Consider the following 20964-nt stretch of genomic DNA (forward strand, 5'->3'; position numbering starts at 1 on the left):
AGAAAGCCTAAGGAAAACGAAACAATAAACCTTTCTAAGAGGTATTTTTTACATTTGCATTTTTAAGCTTTTTTGCCAAGAGTTTGTATCTCATCATATTCTCTGGTTTTTAATTCTTAAAGAAGAGTCTAATATCTTAAAGGCAAGAAACATGAATAATGTCCAAAGGCTGTGTCAACTACCAAAAGTTAATTTTCTTACCAGTTTATCCCCAGTTTATCCCAATTCTAATATAAAATTTGGAGGATTCCAGGTATTCATGCTATCTTCAAGTATGCATGCCTTCAAATATACAAGTTGGTTCATGCACCTTAATGATTACTTACATTTTAATGTAATAAATGGTCACTGAAAAATAGTATGATATTAAGTACACAATACTATAACAGTTTAATTGCATGACAGACTTCTGAACAAAACTTGCTTTGTTACTAAAATTGTTAATGTTGTACTCAATTTTTTTGCATTACTGTGATTCTTCGCAGATACTTCCTCAAGTCAGAAAATCTACTGATAACTTCTCAGGCTGAATCTGAATTGTTAAATCATTACCAAGAGTATGATTTGAAAACATATAACAAAGTGGGTTTATTAGAACTAAATATAGTTATTTTTCCTTCTCATCTTTTTGAAACAAGAGGATAGCCTTGATGACATCCTGAATTTCCTTCTAGTTCTACAAAGGGAACTAGAGAAATGACAAGGAATGACTAGGAAAATAACATTTCCTGGGGGAAATGACAAAGAATTATTTCATGTCTCTGTTTTCAGCTTATGGATATTTCCTAATTATATTAAATGCCTTTATTTCAGTGATATACCTGAGCAATTTCATAAGCTGTTGTGCATCACATGCTATCTACTACACTTTTCCATGAAGGAAACTAGCAGGATGAAGAGGAACCTCACTGATTTTTGCCCACCTGACCCTGAATCTGAATTCAGCTACTTATTAACTGTGACCTTGGGCACATGAATTCTTTGATCCTCAGTTCTTTCATATTTTAATTGTCAATAACAAGATGCCTTGAAGACTAGCTATTTAAGGATTAGAAATGTAAAAATATGTACATGGTACCTAGGTGAATTCCTGGAACATACTGGGTACACAAAAGCACTTAGCTTCTTAATATCTCAAGCTCAGATCTCTCCCTGCAACTTCAGACTCGTATCCTACTGTCTGCTTGACATCTTCACTTAGATCACTTCAAATATAAACTGCTAAAAACTGAACTCATTGTTTTCCCCTCTAAATTCTATTCCTCTATTAACTTAGTATTCAACTATGATAGAATATGATTCAGGTATTTTCTAGTCAGACTTCTCAGTCTGTGAGCTCCCCTTATCTGACCTCATCCAAGTCCATGGCTTTAAATAGCATCCATATGCTGATGACTCCCAAGTTTGTATTTCCATCCCTGATCTCTCTTTGGGACACATGTAACTCTAACTGGCTACCTAGCATCTCCACCTGGATGTCTAACAGACATGTCAAATTTAACATGATTCCTTCCTCCCAGTCTTCCACGTCTAAATAAATGGCATCATTATCTATCAGCCCCCTTGCTCAAGCCAAAAATCTGGATATTTTTTTTATTCTTGTCTCCTTTCTGATCTATATCTAATCCAGAAGCAAACCCTGACCTTTATGCCACCAAAACGTATCTCAGATCCACCTTGTTCTCTGTGTCTTCTCCTGTCATCCTGTCAGTTTATGACACTCTATTCTGTCTCCTGCATGACAATTAAGTTCAAGCCCATTCCCTGCTTCTCCCTCGTATCATCAAGTCTCCACACAGAGGCCCAAGTAGTCCTTTTAAATGTAAATTAAATTATGTTATTTCTGTGCTTAAAATGCCTCCGTTACTTCCCATTCTTCTTAGAACATAAATATAAATCCTCACCCCAATCTGAAATATTCTATGTGAGATGTACGCTCCCCTACCCCACCTCTGACTTTATTTCTTCCCACTCTCCTCATCTACTCCACCACAGCCACATGGGCTTAGTGAAGTCTTTCAAACATACGGAGCTTGTTCCTGCCTTAGGACATCTGCTTTAGCTGGAATGCCCTACGGAATGCTCTCTAAGCTGAACTTCGTATTGCTGATGTCTTGTCATCATATCTCAGTCAAATGTCGTATCTTCAGAGAGGCCTTCCCTTGGCAACCCAATAAAAATAGCCACATGGGTGAAGGTCGTTTGAAGGTACAAACTTCCAGTTATAAAATAAGTAAATCTTGGGGATGTAATGTACAGCATGGTAACTACAGTTAATTATATTATATATTTGAAATTTGCTAAGAGTAGATCTCAAATGTTCCCATTACAAAAAAAAAAAAAAATGTGTAACCATGTGAGGTGATATTAACTCAACTTATTGTGGTGATCATTTAGTAATATATACAAATATTTAATCATTGTTATATACCCAAAACTGTACGAAAGTACTTTGAAAAGGTACTTGTATTTTGTAATTTAAGGTGGCGTTATTGTTATTCATATGGAACACTGTTTAATCACAGCTACCGTTTTTCTAATTTGAGTCCTCAAACACATTTTCTTAATCTAAAAATGATAAAAATCCTGGGGTGCCTGGGTGACTCAGTTGGTTAGGCAAACAACTTTGGCTCAAGTCATGATCTCACAGTTTTTGAGTCTGAGCCTTGCATCTGGGCTATGTGTTGACAGCTTGGAGCCCAGAACCTGCTTCAGATTCTGTGTCTCCCTTTCTCTCTACACCCACCCTCTCCCCTGCTCATGCTCTGTCTCTGTCTCTCTCAAAAATAAATAAACATGAAAAATTTCTTAATAAAATAAAATGATGAAATCTAATCCACTAAATTCTATGGAGCTTTCCAAGGCAATTGAGAAAGAAGTCAAAAAGTTCAATCAATAAAAGTACCTGTTTGGTTGAAAAAATTTTTTTCTACCACTTACCAAAATATCCGAAATCTCCCATTTCTTTTCATTGAAGTCCTGAAAGCTGCATGCCAAAATAAAAATTATATGAAAAACAGCAGCCACCAGGTCACTCTTTAACATTACTGTAATATTCCACATAGACTCTATCTCATAGTTTTCTTATTTATGATATTTTCTTATTGTTCTTTAATTTGGCTAGAATAGAAGCTTAATGAGAATAAGAACCATATCTGCCGTGTTTATTATTTTGTTCCAGATCCTAAAACAGAACCTGGCACAGAGTTGGTGAGCAAAAAGATGTGAATTCATTGAATCAATCAATAAATTTGTAACTAATTATACCTCTTAAGGAAGAATAGGATTGTCTCACTTTAGGAATTGCAAACTTCTATTTCATTTGTGTACAATAATTCTGAAAAGTTGTAGTGAATCTTCAGAAGCAAATCTAACATTGCTGGTACTTGTCAGTCTGCTTTTAAGGCCTTCTGCATACTGCCTTCATCATCTCTTTTTTGGCTTCATATTATTCATGCAATGTATTCTAATTGTATTCTTTATAATCATTTCCAAGAAATAATATAAGACCACAATTATAATGCAAAACTGTATTTGGAAAAATATTAGAATTAACTGTTTTCTCTAGTGATGATAGTGTTATTATAATTATAGTTGTAATTATATAGTCTTTAAAACATCACATCTTTAAGAGATCATTTATCCTAATTAATTTACCTTTTACTATATAATCTCGGAAGATGGGCCACCAATCCCACCCTCCTGATGTGATGTTTTGATGGGAACGTATAACTAATATAAAGTAGTCAAATGAGAATGCTTTAGGGAAAATAACTCATAGACTCTTTATGAGATTGCTCATTCCCTAATAAGATCAGATAATAATCATGTAGTTAAAACAATGGTAGTTCCAAACTCAAATAGCAGAGAAAATGTGCAAAAACTGATTTTTCCTTAGTACTGGGAAAATGCTCCTTTATTTTTGAGCTTGCTCATTGGATAGAGCGGCATTTTAGACACACTAAGAAGGATCAGGTAAGAATTAGAATAATGCATGAAAATTCTATATTATGTTGCAATAATGCAAGATTTGTTTTAAGGCCTACGATGTCATCAAGGTCCTGTCCTGAAATTGTCCACCAAATGCTTATCAATGATATTTATAACATTAAGCAAAGTTCTCTTTTCCAATAAGATGCATTCATGAAATGCATAAATTAACTTATGTATTTTCAATTCATATTTAAGATTGTCAAGATTAATTACTGGAATCTTCTGAATTTTATAATAGGATAGGGATTAACTGATAACAGAATTGAACTGTAGAACGTTGGACAGAACCTTTAAAGAAGAGATTAAATTTAGATATTCAACTCTTTCAGAATTGAAAATCTAGAAATGCAGTACACATTAGTGAAATCTCATTCCAAAATGGTATGTATAAAAATGCTTGCATCTGAAAAGAATTAATGTATTTCCTTAATAGTATTTTAAACTAGAGAAATTTAGGTCGATACCAGTTTTATGGCAGTTGTGTGTGTATCAAAAGATTGAATACTAGGCTCAATTTGAGGGAAGAATAACTATATGTAATTATAATTATAATTAAATAATTATGAATAATTATAATGGTCCTATTATAGGGGGGAAATACTTGTTAAAAAAGATCTAATGTAAGTTTTAGCCATAGTAAATTCTGTTAACTGCTGAATCCCCACTGCTTGTCATGGAGCTTGATAAGTAATAGTTGCCAGATGAATGAGTAAGTTCATTCTAATATAAAAATATATAAGGTAACTCTGGAAATTTAAATATAAGTCCATTTACTTATGGCCCTAATTTTCCTAAGACTTTCATCTAAAACGATAAGTAGCCTAATGCTCAGAAATATAACTAGAACTTAGGTATTTATACTTCTCTGTTTTTAAAAATAGAAATATTTGGTCTAGTCACATATGTTCACCTATTTTGTCCTATATCTTTGACGTCTAGCAAAACATTCCAAAATTTTAACTAGTTTTATTTTCATCTTCAATATTTGTATTGTTTCTCAATCATAATTTGCTTGTCATACAAATAGCTTTGATACAATTTTATTTTTTTCTAATTAAGTACTCTTATTCTATAAATTCTATGTTATACACTTTGAAATAAAAGAAAGAATTGTTCACTTCAACAAACAAAAATCACTATTGATAAAATACAGAGGGGCTGTGTTTAAAGCAACAAATTTAATTGGAATGAGCCATTTGAGTAGAATTCACTAACTTGTCCTTGTGGGTCTATAACACAACGTTATATGTATTGCTTATGTGGGTAACATAACTGTCACACAAGCCCTATTTCTCCCCCTCCTCACCTGGCTAGCAACTTCTGTATTCAGTTTGCTGTCTGAACGCCATGATCATGCAGAGATGCATGGAGTTGAGTATGCCGCTACCAGTGTATGGTATAAGGCTTTTTCTATGGTGTTTGTATTACCAGTTCCTTCATAAAATGTTGTGATAAAATCATTTGAAAACCTGTATTAAGATATTCTGTCTTGTAAGGGCTTCTTAAAAGTGTGTACATACATGTTTATGTGTATATGAGAAAGAAGAGAGGAAGGAGAAGAGAAAAGTGGGGAGGGCCAAAGGGAAAGGGAGAGGAGAGGAGAGGAGAGGGTGAAGAAGAGAAATTTTGTTCCCTAGAGTCTTAAAAGTATAGCTCAATCCTAAAAATGATATCCTCCACTGAGGAAAACTTTTTTGCAAAGATTTTTACTAGATTGGAGGTTGGCAGAAGATAATCTCTTTACTGAGGCTCAATTTAATTACTTGTAGAATAAGAATAATATTTCCTCACAGAATGGCTTATGAAAGTTAGTGACATAATATACATGAAGAATTTAGCCCTGGCCCTGACACTTTGAAAGAGCTTGATAAATACTGTTTATTTGTAGACAATAGCTTTTAGGAGGATAGGAGAGTACAACCAAAACCCACACAAGAAACCAAAAAACAAAACACCACCTTGAATTTTGCAATGAAATGTTGCAAATGACTTAAGAGATAAACATTTAAATGATCTTGAGTTGTGCTAGTGCCATCAAATTCATAATTTTTAGAAATCTTGAATACATCCTATGTCCACAGTCAAGAATGACATAAATACATGGGTAAAACCAGAGCAACAACCAAATCAGCAGATAAATACACCTATTTTCACTGGCCACTGATTAAATAGATTGGCTGAAAGTGATCTCTTGCTATGACTGAAGACAAAATCTGGTTTAAAATACTTCGTTAAGTAAATCCAATGCTCCAAGTAAGAAACTTACATCCAAATCAATGTGAATCAGATCACTCTTTCCCAGACTTCTTTTTGCTACAATGTATTAGGCTGAGCCATATGAAAATGCTAATATTTGACCATTTTTAATCCAAAAACACTTAAGTTGCATATAGTTCAACTTGGTAGATAAAACTTTTTACTGTATTAGCTTCAAGATATTGTATGGTTAGTAATCACAACTTTTTAAAAGAACCTTATTCCAAACAAAAACAAACAAACAAATAAATGAAACTTATTCTAATAGAGACCCCACTTGCCCTCTCTTTCTTCTAAAAGATGAATACCACATGTGGATACACCAGTGTGGTACATGCCAAGGTGAGTAGACATGTGGAATGATGGAATAAAAATTAAGAAAAAATGATTTCTCTTACATTTTTAGGGATACTACAACAAAGCTTCTGAATACTTTCAACAAGCTTTTGACACAACAGCACAGCTAAGGAACATGCGTCACATGGATGAGACAAAAGTTCACTATGGGATAGCAAAAGCTCATCAGATAATGCTGACCGTAAACAATTATATCGAGTCTGACGATCTCACCAGCCTTGACTACCTGCTGTCGTGGAAGGAGAATAGAAGCAGCATTGCACCACATCCGATTATCGGTAAGACTTTGCTTTTTGAAAACAGTTTTTGTGTCATTCTTGATGGCTGCATTGGTGATTTTTATTTTATCGGTAACTTTAATTATTCTTTACCACACGAATATCGGATGTGCCTTCATGCTGTACTGTATGTACCTTTGATGATAAGGAAAGCAGGAAATAGTGGTAATGGTTAAACGCGACAAATCACCATTTTCGTGCCGTTTGGTTTTTGTTTGTTTTTTTTCAGTTGTCTCAAGTACTCAACAATATGCACCGATCAGTTGAAAGGAATGTGATACAAGTTTGTGTTTTTTAAAACGTGGTCAGTGTTGTACTTTATTGATAAGAAAAGTCACGGATGCTAGTTCACAGATACTAAGCAGTATTAATGCAATTGGTGCTATACTCTTACTTTACCAATGGTAGTAAATTTTCCTGTATTTGATCAATTGAAGTTAGAATATTAATTTAGAAAAATTTAGTATTAATTTCTTTCAACTCCACGTCTTTTCTTATAGACTTTTTCTTGTAACAATTTGTCAAAATAGTCAATTAAAAACAAATAACTAAAGGGGATGTGAAGGTCACTTTTATGTGTCAGCCTGACTTAGCTCGAGTCCTCAGTTAAGAACTTCAGAATAGAATTTTTTAAAAATTTTAACAGTACTGCCTATGACAGACCTTTAGGCTGCATAATTGTTAGTACATCAAACTTTTTCAAGCAAAATATTTTGGGGATGTTTGGGGATAACTCAAATAGAATCGTAGACAAAATTCTGTTATGTAAAGAAGCCTCTCCTGCTTGGAACTCTTTTCTTTCCCTTAGGTCATTTAGATGAAACAATAAGCCCTTTGGTATTTATTTTCTCCATAGAATAAATAGTAAATAATAGTAAATTGAGCACAAAGGAATTTTATTGCTTCTTGTATATTAGTAGAATACCACTTACCACTGTCTGTCCTCTTGTTATGAAATAAGTAAAGGTCTCATTCCAAATATATATACACGATGAAGTCTTAAAAAACAGATAGCTTGTTGAATTTCAATGTGCTCAAGTGTCCAACAAATATTTACAGTTAACTATTAACTAACCACTTTTCAATAATGTTTTGCTCACTTCAGTATGTTGTGTTGTCATATATTTGAGAGCTTGTTCTGTAGTTTTGAGTTATCTTCCCTTTACTGCTTCATGTTGTCCGCCCAGGAGATAAAGCAGAGGAAATATGATCCATCTATCTATTAGATTACTTCTTCTGATAAAAGGTTTGGTAGAGAATAGGTTGGGCTACTCACTTCTTCAGATTTACTTGGATAAGCTCTAACCATTATAATAATAATCAGGAAAAAAATACTCCTCAAAACTAGGTTCTCTGATCAGAACCATGTGTCTTTTTGCTGCAGTCCTTTTGGGGCTTTTCAAAGATCTCTTTTGTTTTTCTTTACTCTATAAAACTATTTATTTTTCTATTCTTTTTAAATTTTATCCTCGTTTTTGGTAAGGGTGTTCCAAAGGGCTTAGGAAGCACACACACAAAAAAAAACACATTTCAAAATATTATTCAGAGAGTAAAAACTCAGCTATTCGTATGATGGAGAAGATTAAATTCTCTGAAACACTATAAAAGTATGCCCCCTTCCTGATTCATTCGACTGAGATTAGAAATCCATGCATGGATGAGCTATGTCGTTATAAAAGTGAAGAAGAATAATCTTGCAGATTCAAATATAAATGAGAAGTTAATTCTTCTATTACTGGCATGTTTAACATTTTTAGTGATAGTTCTATTTGGAAATAAGACCTGTAGACATTATCAACATACTTGCTTGTTTACATAGACATATTTTAGTTCAAAATACACTAAAATCTGCTTTCTCATTGCTTCAAAAATGTTTCTTAAACCACAGCTCCTTATCATTCTACCTTTGCTCTGTTTCAAAACCCTCATTGGATCCCTACGGCCTACAAACTAAGTACAAGCTTCTCAACGTTTTTTGACCACCTCCTTTCCCCTACTTCCTCCTCTTCCCCCCAGGTACACACAACATACATTGTTATCACCTTACTTCCAACTCTAACCCCATCCAGGGAAATCTCACTGGTCTTGCAAAGTTCTTCTCAAATGTTGAAATCTTCCCTGATCCCCCTCTTACTGGACTCTTGTCTCTTCTCTCTGTTCCCACATTGAATGCCATTCATTTCTCTCCAAGCACTTTTCATTTGTCATATTCTGCATCCTACCACAGCCATTTCTGTAATTGCCTTATCAGCCCAGTGAAAGTAGGAGTGTCTTGAAAACAGATTCTGATTTTTGGTGTTTCCTACAAAATAGGGGCGATGTCTAACATCTGCTAGGTACCAAGTAAATATTTGTCAAATTAAATTGAATTCAAAATGAGCATGTGTGTCCTAGCCATGAACTCTTTGCATGAACCACTTTTTAAAACAGGAGTCATAGTTCCATGACTTCTTGGAAAAACAACAACAACAAAACAACTACAATCCAAAGCTGTATTTTGGTTACCGTGTGGTTATCACATGAATGCAGGACAACACCAAGTACGATGTTGACAAAATGAAGAAATATAGAAATATTATTTGAAAATCTGAGCAGCTTTTAGGTTTTCAAATTTTGCCTTTCTTCTCTGAAGAGGCATCTTTAATCTTGCTATTGAGGGGTCCCATGTATTCAGGAAAAAAGTAGATCAAAGATTTGAAAGATATATTATAAAAGCTGTGCAGTTTTCTTCACCTCTGAGACTTACATCCTCCAAACAAATCATTAGCTCACAGAGCAGGCAATATTCTTTTAAGCAGAGGAACATGACCCCCTAAGGGAATAGAGCGGTGAGAGCACTCAGGTCTCTAGATAAAATAGAACCGTGATTCACCAGCAATCATATCTCATCTTTGTACCTTTCGGAGGGAACACTGCAAATATAGGAACCTTCCTACCATTCTAACACTCTTAGATATGGTTGGAATAATTTCACATCGTTCCTTTCCTTTTCAGTAGTAAAATAATAAGAATAGATTCTCTTCCCAAATTTAGGAATTTAGAAGGAATTCAAATTTATTGCAATTCAATAAAATTATTCAAGCCTGAAGCAACAGAAATTGGTTGGCTCTGGAAGGATTAAGGGCCTATGAATTTCTACTGATTTCTCCAGAATATAGTTTATTTTTCCTACTAGAACTATTATGTCTACAATCATGAAATTTATTTTTTAATGAAAAGCTAATTCATCTCGCCTTTTGGAGATTATAGACCCAAGTGTGAAACAGTGACAGAGAAGCAAAGCTTTTCTTGTGCAATTTAAGAGTACTGTTAACGTAGAAATGTAATTATGGCATTCAAATGCCAACATGGTTAACCACTTCACTGATAATATCAGTTACATGGTTTTAATGCACATTCTTATTGAAGTCAAATGTAAATTATATCAGAGAAATAGGATGCAAATCCTGAGTATAGAAATAGATGAATACACTGGCTAGTCAGTAATGACACTTTTCTACAAAATGACATGTAAAGGTTTCCTTGAGTGCCAAAAATATCACTCTTGTTTTATGAATCATTTAATATTCTTAAAAGAAAACAATCAAGATCATGAATTTGTCTCTCAGCCCTTGGTTTATGTTGGTTTAATGTCGAGCCACATTTTCCTACCCTGTTCTTTGTTTGTATTTTTTATTCATGAACTCAGCCCTTTTAATGAATGTGAAAAAGCCACATTCATGAGTGAGCCTCATGTTCTATTATACTTTGATCAGCTACTTCAGTTAAATAACCCTAACAATGAGGAGAAAGTTATGGAATCAGCCCAAAAGTCAGCAAGCAGGTTTTATAGCATCTTATTGTCACAGAGCAAACCTCTGTCTCTAAAATGTGTTCAAAAACATGACACATTAAAAGAAGGTTCTGGTGAAAAATCTGACTGAATCAAAGCTCACCCTACTGGCATTTGGGGTAATTGAGAGATGGTGTTGCTCAAAAGTCCAGTTACCTGGATTCTAATACTATATTGAGCTCTAATTAGCTTTGTGACTTCGGGCAAAAGATTTCAATTCAGTTATCTTTATCTGAGATTCAAAACGGGTCATTAATAAGATTCCTCTGGAACAGGCAATAATCCCTCAGTAGGAGCATATTCTAAACACATATGGTATTTTGTAGTCTTTAAGAGCTCAATCTAGATTTTTGTGAGCATTTTCTTTGTTTTTCCCCCATAAATACTTGTTTCTGTTGGTTTACACAAAAGGGAATTTTATTATTGTTATTATCATTGTTACTATTTTAATATATCAAACAGCTGTAAAATTGCAAGGTATAAATATTTGATCTTTCTGCTAGAATTTATAATAGAGTTTCTAGCTCTCTGCTGTCATATGCAGTTTTACTTGTCCCTGTTTGGCATTGTTGAAGTTGCTAAAGCTAGTGCACTATTTCATCTGCAGACTTTCAATTGATCCTCCTATTTTCAATCCTGTGTCATACTTCTCCTCAGCATCTCCTCAACCCCTACCTGCCCCCACTGTTCCCTGGGCCTCTGATTCCTGAATGTGCCTGGTTCTTTATTCATCACTACCCCTTCTTCATGCACTTCGGTCTGTTGGCTGTCTCTGCCTTCCTCAATCTGGTACCATTTTCTAGCCTCTTTCTAGCTTCTGAAAACAGGTTAAAACCTTCTTGAACTTTTTTGAGTTTATAGAATCATGAAATTATTGAACTGTGTGCACCAAAGAAATTACTTGGCCCACAGTTTTTCTTTTCAAATGTCCTCAGGTCCAGGGAAAGGCAGTCATGCAAAAATCTGAAAGACAAAATGGGTTTATAATCTAGTGTTCTAGAATTCTAGTTCAGGAATTCTTTCCATGCTTTGCACTTTTTTACAATATTACTTTATATTTACTAGAAGCCATGTCTACATTTAAAAAGATTATAATTTTTCAATGTTTGTTTATTTTGAGAGAGAGAATCTTAAGCAGGCTCTAGCTGTCAGCCTGGAGCCCAATGTGGGGCTCCATCTAGAATCTGAGCCAAAATCAAGAGTCAGATGCTTAACTGACTGAGCCACCCAGGCACCCCCAAAAGATTACAATTTTACTTAAAGTCTTGATAAAAAATATTTACAGTGAAAAGAAACAGGTGGGACTCTATTTCTGGCCAAGATGGAGCAACAGGGAAAAGATTACCCTCCTGTCTTAAACAGCTAAAAAGACAAAACATATAAGACAAATGTTTGCAGAAATTGGACAACAGGCAGCACAAGACAGTGATCCTTGGGAACAATTATGAACACTGTTAGGAAGAAACCAATCTGATTAAACTGATTCACACCATGTTATGAATGACTGAAAGTGGTTTAGCCTATTCAGAACAATTAGGATTTTTTAAATGTTGGAAGATTACCAATTGCCAGAATTTGGGACATTTGTAATATACCATATAAATGAACCCATTCAGGCCATGTGGGGCAAAATAATTGTGGATAATGAGGCCAACACGTAGACCAGTCTTCTACAGCCTGGGAACTTGACCTAAAATCAGTTTCTCTAAGCTATTCCTGAATTTCAATACTTTCCTTTCTTCAATATAAATATGTGCTTTTTATTAATTTTCTTTAGAGAGAGAGCACACACAGGAGTGGGGGGATGGGGCAGGAGAGAGAGACAGAGAGAGAGAGAGAGAGAGAGAGAGAGAGAGAATCTCAAGCAGACTCCATGCTCAACATGGAGCCCAACTCAGGGCTTGATCTCACAACTCTGGGATCATGACCTGAGCCAAAATCAAGAGTCAGATGTTCAACCAACTGAGCCACCCAAGTGCCCCAAATTGTACATTTAAAAAAAAAAAAACTTATTAGAATTGTTCGATGACAAATCACTGTCCCCTTAAAGAATTTGATGAAAGCTAAGGTCTCTCTCCTGTCTTCAGAGAAATATACAATTACTGTGTATAATTTTCAGAGGGTTCAGTAACCATTGCTCAATAGGGTAGAAATTCTATGTGCTTACCAGTATCTGGTTCTTTACACTTTGGGGCATGTGGAAAACTGCATTTTTCAGCTCCTGGTAGCTAGGCAGGGCTCGGTGACTAGTCCTGGCCAATGGGCAAAAGTTACCTCTGGGTATAAGATAGGAGAGCCTGCCTGAGATCCTACAGCTGATTCTTTCTTTCCCTGCTACAGTTATCATGGTGGAGCCTTTAGTAAAAAGTATAGGGCAACAAGATGGATGTAATAAATCTCTACACGTGGAACATTTGTCCCGGAATGCCGTTTGGATCTGCAGCAGAGTTTGTGTGAACACAGAATAATCCTTTATTGTGGTGAACCACTGAGATTTTCAGAGTTGTTTGTTGGCACAGCTTAATGTAGCCTGCCCTAACTCTGCAAGCTTCAGGATGCTTCATGACGGCCCCTGGATAGCAGCAGTGGGAGTTCCAGGTGGAGAACCAGGATAGACATTTCTCCGTATGACAATGTATAAATTGTGCGTTTATAGGTTGTGAGTCCGCTTCTGATTTTTTTTCTAAGGCACAGATTCTTAAAATCCTTTGTGTTTGAGTTACATTTCTAGTCACAGAAAACAAGTTTGATAAGACAAAGGGGAATGAGACATTAAAATACATTCTTTATATTCTCTATGCTACTTACTATCAAAAAACTTAAGAAAGATAAGCATCTTTTCCACTAGTCTCATTTAAATCATGATAGATTATCAAAGTAAGCTTCTAATAAATTTTAAGAAAGAGCTTAGAGATTTCAGTGGCTTCTGAAACTGATAAAATAATTCCAAAGATGAAACATGCCGAAGAAGACAAAATCAATACTTAATTGTAGCCAAATTTTTAAATAAAAAAGACTGCAGAGTTTGAGCCTGAATTTAAAATTTCCTCCTTCAAATACAATTCCCCCATCTTCGTATGTTTTCTACAACACAAGTGACACATTTGCTTCCTTTGGAATCAAATACTTTTTTCAGAAAACTAATGCTTACTTCGTTGGGAAATAATAATGTAGCTCTAGATCCCTCGGGTTGAAAGATCTTTTTTTTTTTTTTTTCTTTTTTCTTTTTTTTCCCTTCTGAGAGCCTCCTTCTCTATCTGCTGCCTTGGTTCAATAAAAGAGAATTCTTGATTGCTCAAACAAAAACTATACTTCTTTTAGATTCTGCTCACAGTTCTTGGTAGCTGATGGTGTTACCAGTTTTAACTTTCCAAGGTACACTAAACTCACCACTTCCAAGAAAAATGTAACTGGTTTTTCTCATCTGGTTTTGTTTCAATTTCATCTTTAATTGCCAGTTTGAAAAGCTTATGAAAAGTTTGTTGATTGGCTAAACCATCGCAAAACCAGAATAAATGCCAGAGTTGGACCAGTACAGCATTAGGGCTTGAAGATCTGAGAGCATCCCATCTGTATTTATCTCATTCCCACTGAGGGGTCTCACCCTGCTTCCAGCTATGTCCTTTTCCCTGTGGGCATGGATTCCAAATCCTGTGCCAACTTAGGTAAACATTTTCCTACCATTGCTAGAATTTGGAGGCAAAAAAATCTTCTTATACATCTATTTCTTATACATCTATTTTTTAATAAAACTCTACTAGGATAATTCATGTGATTCTTAACCCATATGATTTCCTCTGAAAAAAGAAGTGACATTAATACTTAAAACGTGAGCATATTGAAGAACAAGTTTTGTTAGCTTCTAATTTTTTCTAAAGTTTCCCTGATTTGGGGTAATGTATGGGAGTGTTTCTTTCTTATTATCTCTCATGTTGGTATTCCCATTATGAATTTTGATTTTTTTAAACCACAACATCAATCAAAATTTATATCCATGGTCCCAGGACTCAGTTTCCTTTAAATTCTTTTATTCTACCCTCCCTGTTTTTTTAACTCTCAGACAAGAGTGAATGTTGTTATAGCCTATGTTCTTTAGCATAATTAATAGAAAAATAGATACATTTCATGATGAATATTCTTTTAGAAATTAGAAATTATTTATAATGCTTTTTTATGATGACTGACTTGAGTAACGATGCCTGGATACGTATTTCACTTCTTATGGGTGATGTCTGCCTCCCAGGGATGGGTACAGCATGCTCAGTGTAGGAAATATTGAACAAGAATCTAATCAGAAGAAATGCTAGCATATTTCTTAATTTTAATGCCAGTCCATCCTGACCAGTGTCCTGACCTTCCTAAAATGAATCCTTGAAAGACTGCAAATCCTTGAAACACCTGAACACATTTACTTTCTGAATCCTCTGAACTACTGTCACAATGGGATAAATATTAAAAGTACTAACAAATATTCACTATCCCCAAATCCTTTATCACTGTAGTATACTCATGTATTTTCTTCCTTTCATTTCATTCTACCTTCGATCAAAAAATCTGAGCAAATAGGGGTGCCTGGGTAGCTCAATCAGTTATGCCTCTGACTTCAGCTCAGGTCATGATCTCGTGGTCCATGAGTTTGAGCCCTGCATCAGTCTCTGTGCTGACAGCTCAGAGCTTGAGGCCTGCTTCAGATTCTATGTCTCCCTCTCTCTGCCCCTCCCTCACTCATGCTCTGTCTCTCTCTCTCTCTCTCTGTCAAAAATAAATAAACATTAAAAAAAACAATTTTTTAAAAATCTGAGCAAATAGATACTTTCATCTTGCCCTTAAGGTAAACAAAGTTGGACTTTGTCAAACCAATAGAGAAAACTAAAGTTTTCTTTAGTGATGCCCTGAGGAGTTGCATTTATTGACTTCTAACATGGAATCAGGTACCCAGAATGAGAAAAAGATTGGTTAATGTTAGCCTTTAGTGAGATAGATCTGATTTCTTGGTGTTAAGACTGTATTGCATTGTATCAGCAGCTATTAAAGCGTAATTTGCACTCTTATCAAAGGAAATTTAGTTCAACATTTTCAAAGTTCTTCTCATCTTGTTTATTAGATGAGCTCCTGAGAAGGGATATACAGTTTTCCTCAAATCTCCACAATTTTCAACCTAGAAATTAAGATAACAATGGAAAAAAAAAGCAATGGAGAAGTATGAAGTAAAATGAAGCTTCAAAATTAACAGTCAGGTAGAGGATTGGTGAAAAAAACTGTGAGAGTTTATAGATCAAATGACCATCATAAAATTGGGGGATTAATATTTTTTACTGTTCAGATTTATTTGGCCTTTTTACCATCACCCACTAACAAAACTATGAAAAAGAAGAAATCGGCTATACAGAGGAAGCTGTTATGTCTAACCTTTAGCTATTAAAGTTCAAACAAAATTAATAAAGAAAAAACTCCTGTCTAATACAACATAAGCAAAAGAAACTTTTTTTTTTTTCATAAAAATCTTAGTAGCGGGGCACCTGGGTGACTCAGTTGATTAAATGCCAGATTTTCTATTTCAGTTCAGATGATGATCCCAAGGTCGTGGGATCGAGCCCCCCATCAGGCTCTGCACTGAGCATGGAGCCTGCTTAAGATTCTCTCTTTCCCTCTGCCCCTCTCCCCCACTCACATGTGCACTCTCTCTCTCTTAAAAAAATAAAACAAAACATCTCAGTAGGGACAGATGAAGAAACTTCTATTATGATTTGATCATAGGAATTCTTTGTAAATATATGGATGTCCACATAACTATATTAACTGTATCTCATCTGAATGGATTCACTTGTTTACTCACCTTCATCCAGAGCTTTACACTGTAATTTTATTTGGAGATTTATATGATGAAATGTGAACATAGTATATTCCCTAGTAATTTGATTGGCAGGAAATAGAGAGCAAAACACATGCACAGCTTTTTAATAATTTATAATTACTTACATGAATCTACTAAGTTTAGGCACACAATTATATGACTAATTATGTTGAAAATCCAAGTGGATGCTTAAATAGATGACCATGCCCTGAGGCCTTTCCAGTTGTTTCTGCTGTCTCATTTAACCATGCAAATGTTATTAAGCATTCCTGGCTAAAAATTTTCAAGCATGTGAAAGTGTAATTGCATAGATAATTATGCACAATACTGTCACTTTCTATATCTAACATAGGAATTGTCCTTTTTAAAAAAATTAGATCAGCTTTGTACTGGGTAGTTTTCTCTGTACATGCCAAGAAAAATATAATTTGTAAAAAAGATAGGTGGACCAAAATCTATCTATTGCTCTTTCTTCCAGGTCTCTTCTTGACTGTCTTTAGCACAGTGATTTGAAGTTACACACTATAAATATAGTTACACACTAAAAATGCTACGATCCATATTCACGAATAAATTTAACGTAAATGTAATTCAATAACTAGATGTACATAAATATTTATAAAAACTTGTCAACAGGGACACAAAAGGGATACTGGAATACAAATGTATGTGGCAAGTTTTTCAGGTTTGCATGTAACTAAAGCCATGTTTATATAACAGTTAAAAAAAAATGTCCAGAAAAAAAATTAACTAGCACATACATGATGGCAGGTTAATTTCTTGTCATGAGAACTGTTAGGGAAGCTTTGCAATATAGAATAGTGCCTGACTGCACATCTTGCAGGGTTTAACTCTGCACAGCCCCGTTTACTAACCAGTAACAGCTTTCAAAACAGTTTAGTGTGCATGCAGCTGATTGGTGGAGCCTGGCTCACGTGTCTGCCCAGCTGCAAGGGAAGCTGGGAAAGTGACTATTAGCTGACTTCTTAGTCCCTGGAGTGAGGACAAGTTTCCATTTAAATTTATAAAGTATAGAATTTCTTAGGCATGGAAACGGAGGTTTAGATGCTGGCCAGCAATCACTAGAAATAGTGCTAAGTTCTGTGAAGGAAAAATAAAGCAGGTAAGAAAACAGAAAGTGATAGGGAGGGGCTGTTTTAAACAGAAGGTTCAGAGAAGCAGCTCGAAAGAGGCGTGATTTGCAGAGAAACTTGATTGGAATGACAAAGCAAAAGCCCTGTGAATATCTAGCAGGGCCAGGCAAAGGTAGCCAGCTAACTAGCAGACCAGTATGCTGGGAGCAAATAGAGTGAGGAGGAGAGAGGGAAGAATTGAATTTTGAGCGGCAGCCAGTTAATTTAGGTCTTCCAGGTCATAGTGATGACTTTGGATTTTATTCCAGTTGTGCTGGAACATTCCCACTGAGGTCTGAGAATAAGACTCTGACTGACTTTTCAAAAGGATCATTTTGGCGGCCATGCAAAGAATAGGTTGTAAAACAGTGGCCTTTTTGACCAAAATCTATAGTTAGAAATATAATTTACCTCGAGAGTTTCACCAAACAGTACTTAATACATGTGAAGCTCTTGGGTATTTCTCGGTTGTAATCTACCTTAGTCAATTTCATGTTTTAATGTTGTTTAAAGAAATTATAAGTAGAAGATTCTTTGGAAGAAAATGACATTGAGATTTAAATTGTTCTATTTGTTGCATTTTCTATTCTGATAGAAGTATTTAAAAATACCCTGTGGAAAATTAAACTTCACGATAAGCCTGAGGCAGTTTCTCAGGGTGCAATTCAAGGATCCCTTGCATCAAAATGCCCTGATCTGTGGTGGGAGGAGTTGTTATAAATGCATATTCCAGGCCTTAACACAGCCTTACAGAATCTCCAGTTCAGGGGCTTGAGAATCTGCTTTTTGACAGGCTCACCAGGTGATTCTCATGTGGGAGATCTGCTCTAAAGTTTTTTGGTTTTTAAGGTGGCAATAATGCAAGGTTAGCTTTTCTACATGAATATGTGATCCTTCACTAATGTGTGTAAGCCCATTTAGTGGGTCTTCAGAGAATATATGTCAGCAAAATTATAGGTTCACATACAAAAAAATGAAAAGTACTTTAAATCAGTACGTCTATGCCTTTCACAGTCTTCAGATATTTATTTTAAAACCAAGTGAAAATCTTTGAACTCTTCCTCCATAATCCTAATTGTTGTTACTTCACATCATTAATCAGAAATAATTATCTTTGTCTCTGCTCAGTTACCATTCCTTTCTCTTTCTAAATGTTTTAAAAATTTCACTTCCCAAGAAGCCTAACTACCCATGTTGAAGTATGGTAAAATATCACACAGCCCTACAATGCTAAATGGTTTGTAACAGCGTCGTTCTTTACTAGGTTTGCACATCATTGATTTTCACTATGTTTTGATGCATTCTGGATACAACAGGTTACATGGCTTCTCTTAAATAAGGTTTTCAAAGTTATCATTTAAGCGTGTGGAAAATTTTTCTTTACTCAGTTCTAAAGTGAAATAGGAAGCTGGCTAAGCAGCTATGTTATGGATCACACGAAGACAAAATCAGACTTCAATCTGGCACATTTGATGTTTGTAAAGAATGGGGCTTAAGACCTGATATTATAAAGTCACTTTGTAAAATGTTTTCCATTTTCACGTTCACTTTTGCTGTGGATGGAACAATGCTCCCTTTATCAGTTGGTATCACTGTAGCAAAGCCTATCACAGGGACATTATCCTCATCCCTTAGCCAAAGTGAAATATTCTGACTTCTATGTCTATGTGTCAAAGGAAGCATCTCCCATTGAGTCAGCTTCAAAAATAAAAAAAGGACAGAATTCGTATGTGTTCATGGGGAAACATGGGGTTAAAGTGGACTGTATTTCAGGAAGTGTTCAGTTGACTTGCTATGTGGTGAGAGACTGCAGTCCTAGCTAATGACTTGTAGGTACGGAATCCTCAGGTCTCTCAGGTGGTTTCAGTCGATCAGTTTCAACAGAATGATGAAAAGGTTGAGATAAAATAAACTGACAGTTGCTACTCATCGTAGGCAGCAAGCTGTACCCAGGCAGCTGAGACCCTGGGAGCCCTCTTTCTTAAACAAAGGCTTTCACTGCAGTGAGCAATGAACTCCAAATAAAAAAAAAAAATGGGGGCAGATTGGCAGCTGGTGACCGACAGGAGGAGGGAAAGGAGGAAACTGGGAAACACAGCAATTGTTGGCTAATTAGAAGCCATTCCCACCTACTTAATACCAACCCATTAAGCAGAAAACACTTTTCATCTTTCTCTCCTGCTACACATGACATTATACTCCAATCAATACCCTCCCACTGGCTGCCTCAGTGCCCACAAATGAATATATTGTAAGTTTAAGAATGCAGTAACTGATTTGAGACAGTGAAACTACAGCTTTCACAGTATATTTTCTGAAGATACTAATGCAATGTTTGTGATGCTTAGATACAATAATTATCTGTAAACTGACAGCTGTCAAAAATTGAAAAACATAAGAGAAAACCTAAGCATGGTAGATGTATTTGAGGCTTAATAGCAAGCAATCATGTAAATCAATTTCCCCCCTTTTGGGAGAACAACTCAAATATTTGGCTTAATAAATTCACTATCGCTACCACCATTTCAACCCTCTACACACACATGCGCGCACACGCGCGCGCACACACACACACACACACACACACAGAATTTGTCAGATGACATGTGGGAAATATAATATGTGTACGTACAATTATCTTGCATTATGTTTGAGCATACTTTAATAGAATTCTTTTATTGGTCCCACTTTTAAGCTTAAGGGAATTTATCTCAACAACTCAAACCTACTGGAAATTTATCCTAATGCGGTAAGATAATATTCTTGGACCATTACCTTCATATTATTTTGAGGAATTTTCTATCTTCTCTTTATAGAAGAGTTTGATGGCTCTCAGAAACAGATTCCATCTTAAATAATATTTACATGAAAACAGCATATCTAAAATGTTTTTTTTTCCTTGTTTTGGTTCTGTGACTTCTATAGGTTTTTTTTCCTGACCCTAAATATCAGCTCCTAAATTTTACACAAATTTTCTACCTGGTATTCAGTCACTTCTTTCAGTTCCTATACACTATTTCTGGGACATTGATCACAACAGTGTTAGGCAAATAGTTACAGAAGTTGTAGGAGTGGGTAATAGAAAGGAAAACAAATTGTTCCCCTATGTTATGTCAATAGAGAAAACAAACAGGATTTCAGAAACTGAGGTTTAAATTCATTGTACCGAAGGTGGTGATATGAGACTGCCTTGAGATTTCAGAGTAGGACCTTCAGTGGGGAGAATTTATTGGAAATTATGCTGCTCCAAAGAGCAGAGCA

The 20964-nt window shown here is 35.3% G+C and overlaps 1 protein-coding gene across 4 annotated transcripts in view; it reads left to right on the plus strand.

The window, feature by feature from the left end:
• TTC29 (tetratricopeptide repeat domain 29) overlaps nucleotides 1-20964 on the plus strand; it is a 431955-nt gene that overhangs the window by 334704 nt on the left and 76287 nt on the right. For all 4 annotated transcript variants that reach the window (XM_040472852.1, XM_040472844.1, XM_040472860.1 and 1 more), the window contains one exon: nucleotides 6656-6884. In XM_040472852.1, coding sequence (XP_040328786.1) covers nucleotides 6656-6884 — 229 coding nt within the window. The remainder of the gene's footprint in view (nucleotides 1-6655; nucleotides 6885-20964) is intronic.

The sequence above is a fragment of the Herpailurus yagouaroundi genome, unplaced genomic scaffold (genome assembly GCF_014898765.1).
Source record: "Herpailurus yagouaroundi ecotype Mexico unplaced genomic scaffold, PumYag 28, whole genome shotgun sequence".
Taxonomy (NCBI): domain Eukaryota; kingdom Metazoa; phylum Chordata; class Mammalia; order Carnivora; family Felidae; genus Herpailurus; species Herpailurus yagouaroundi.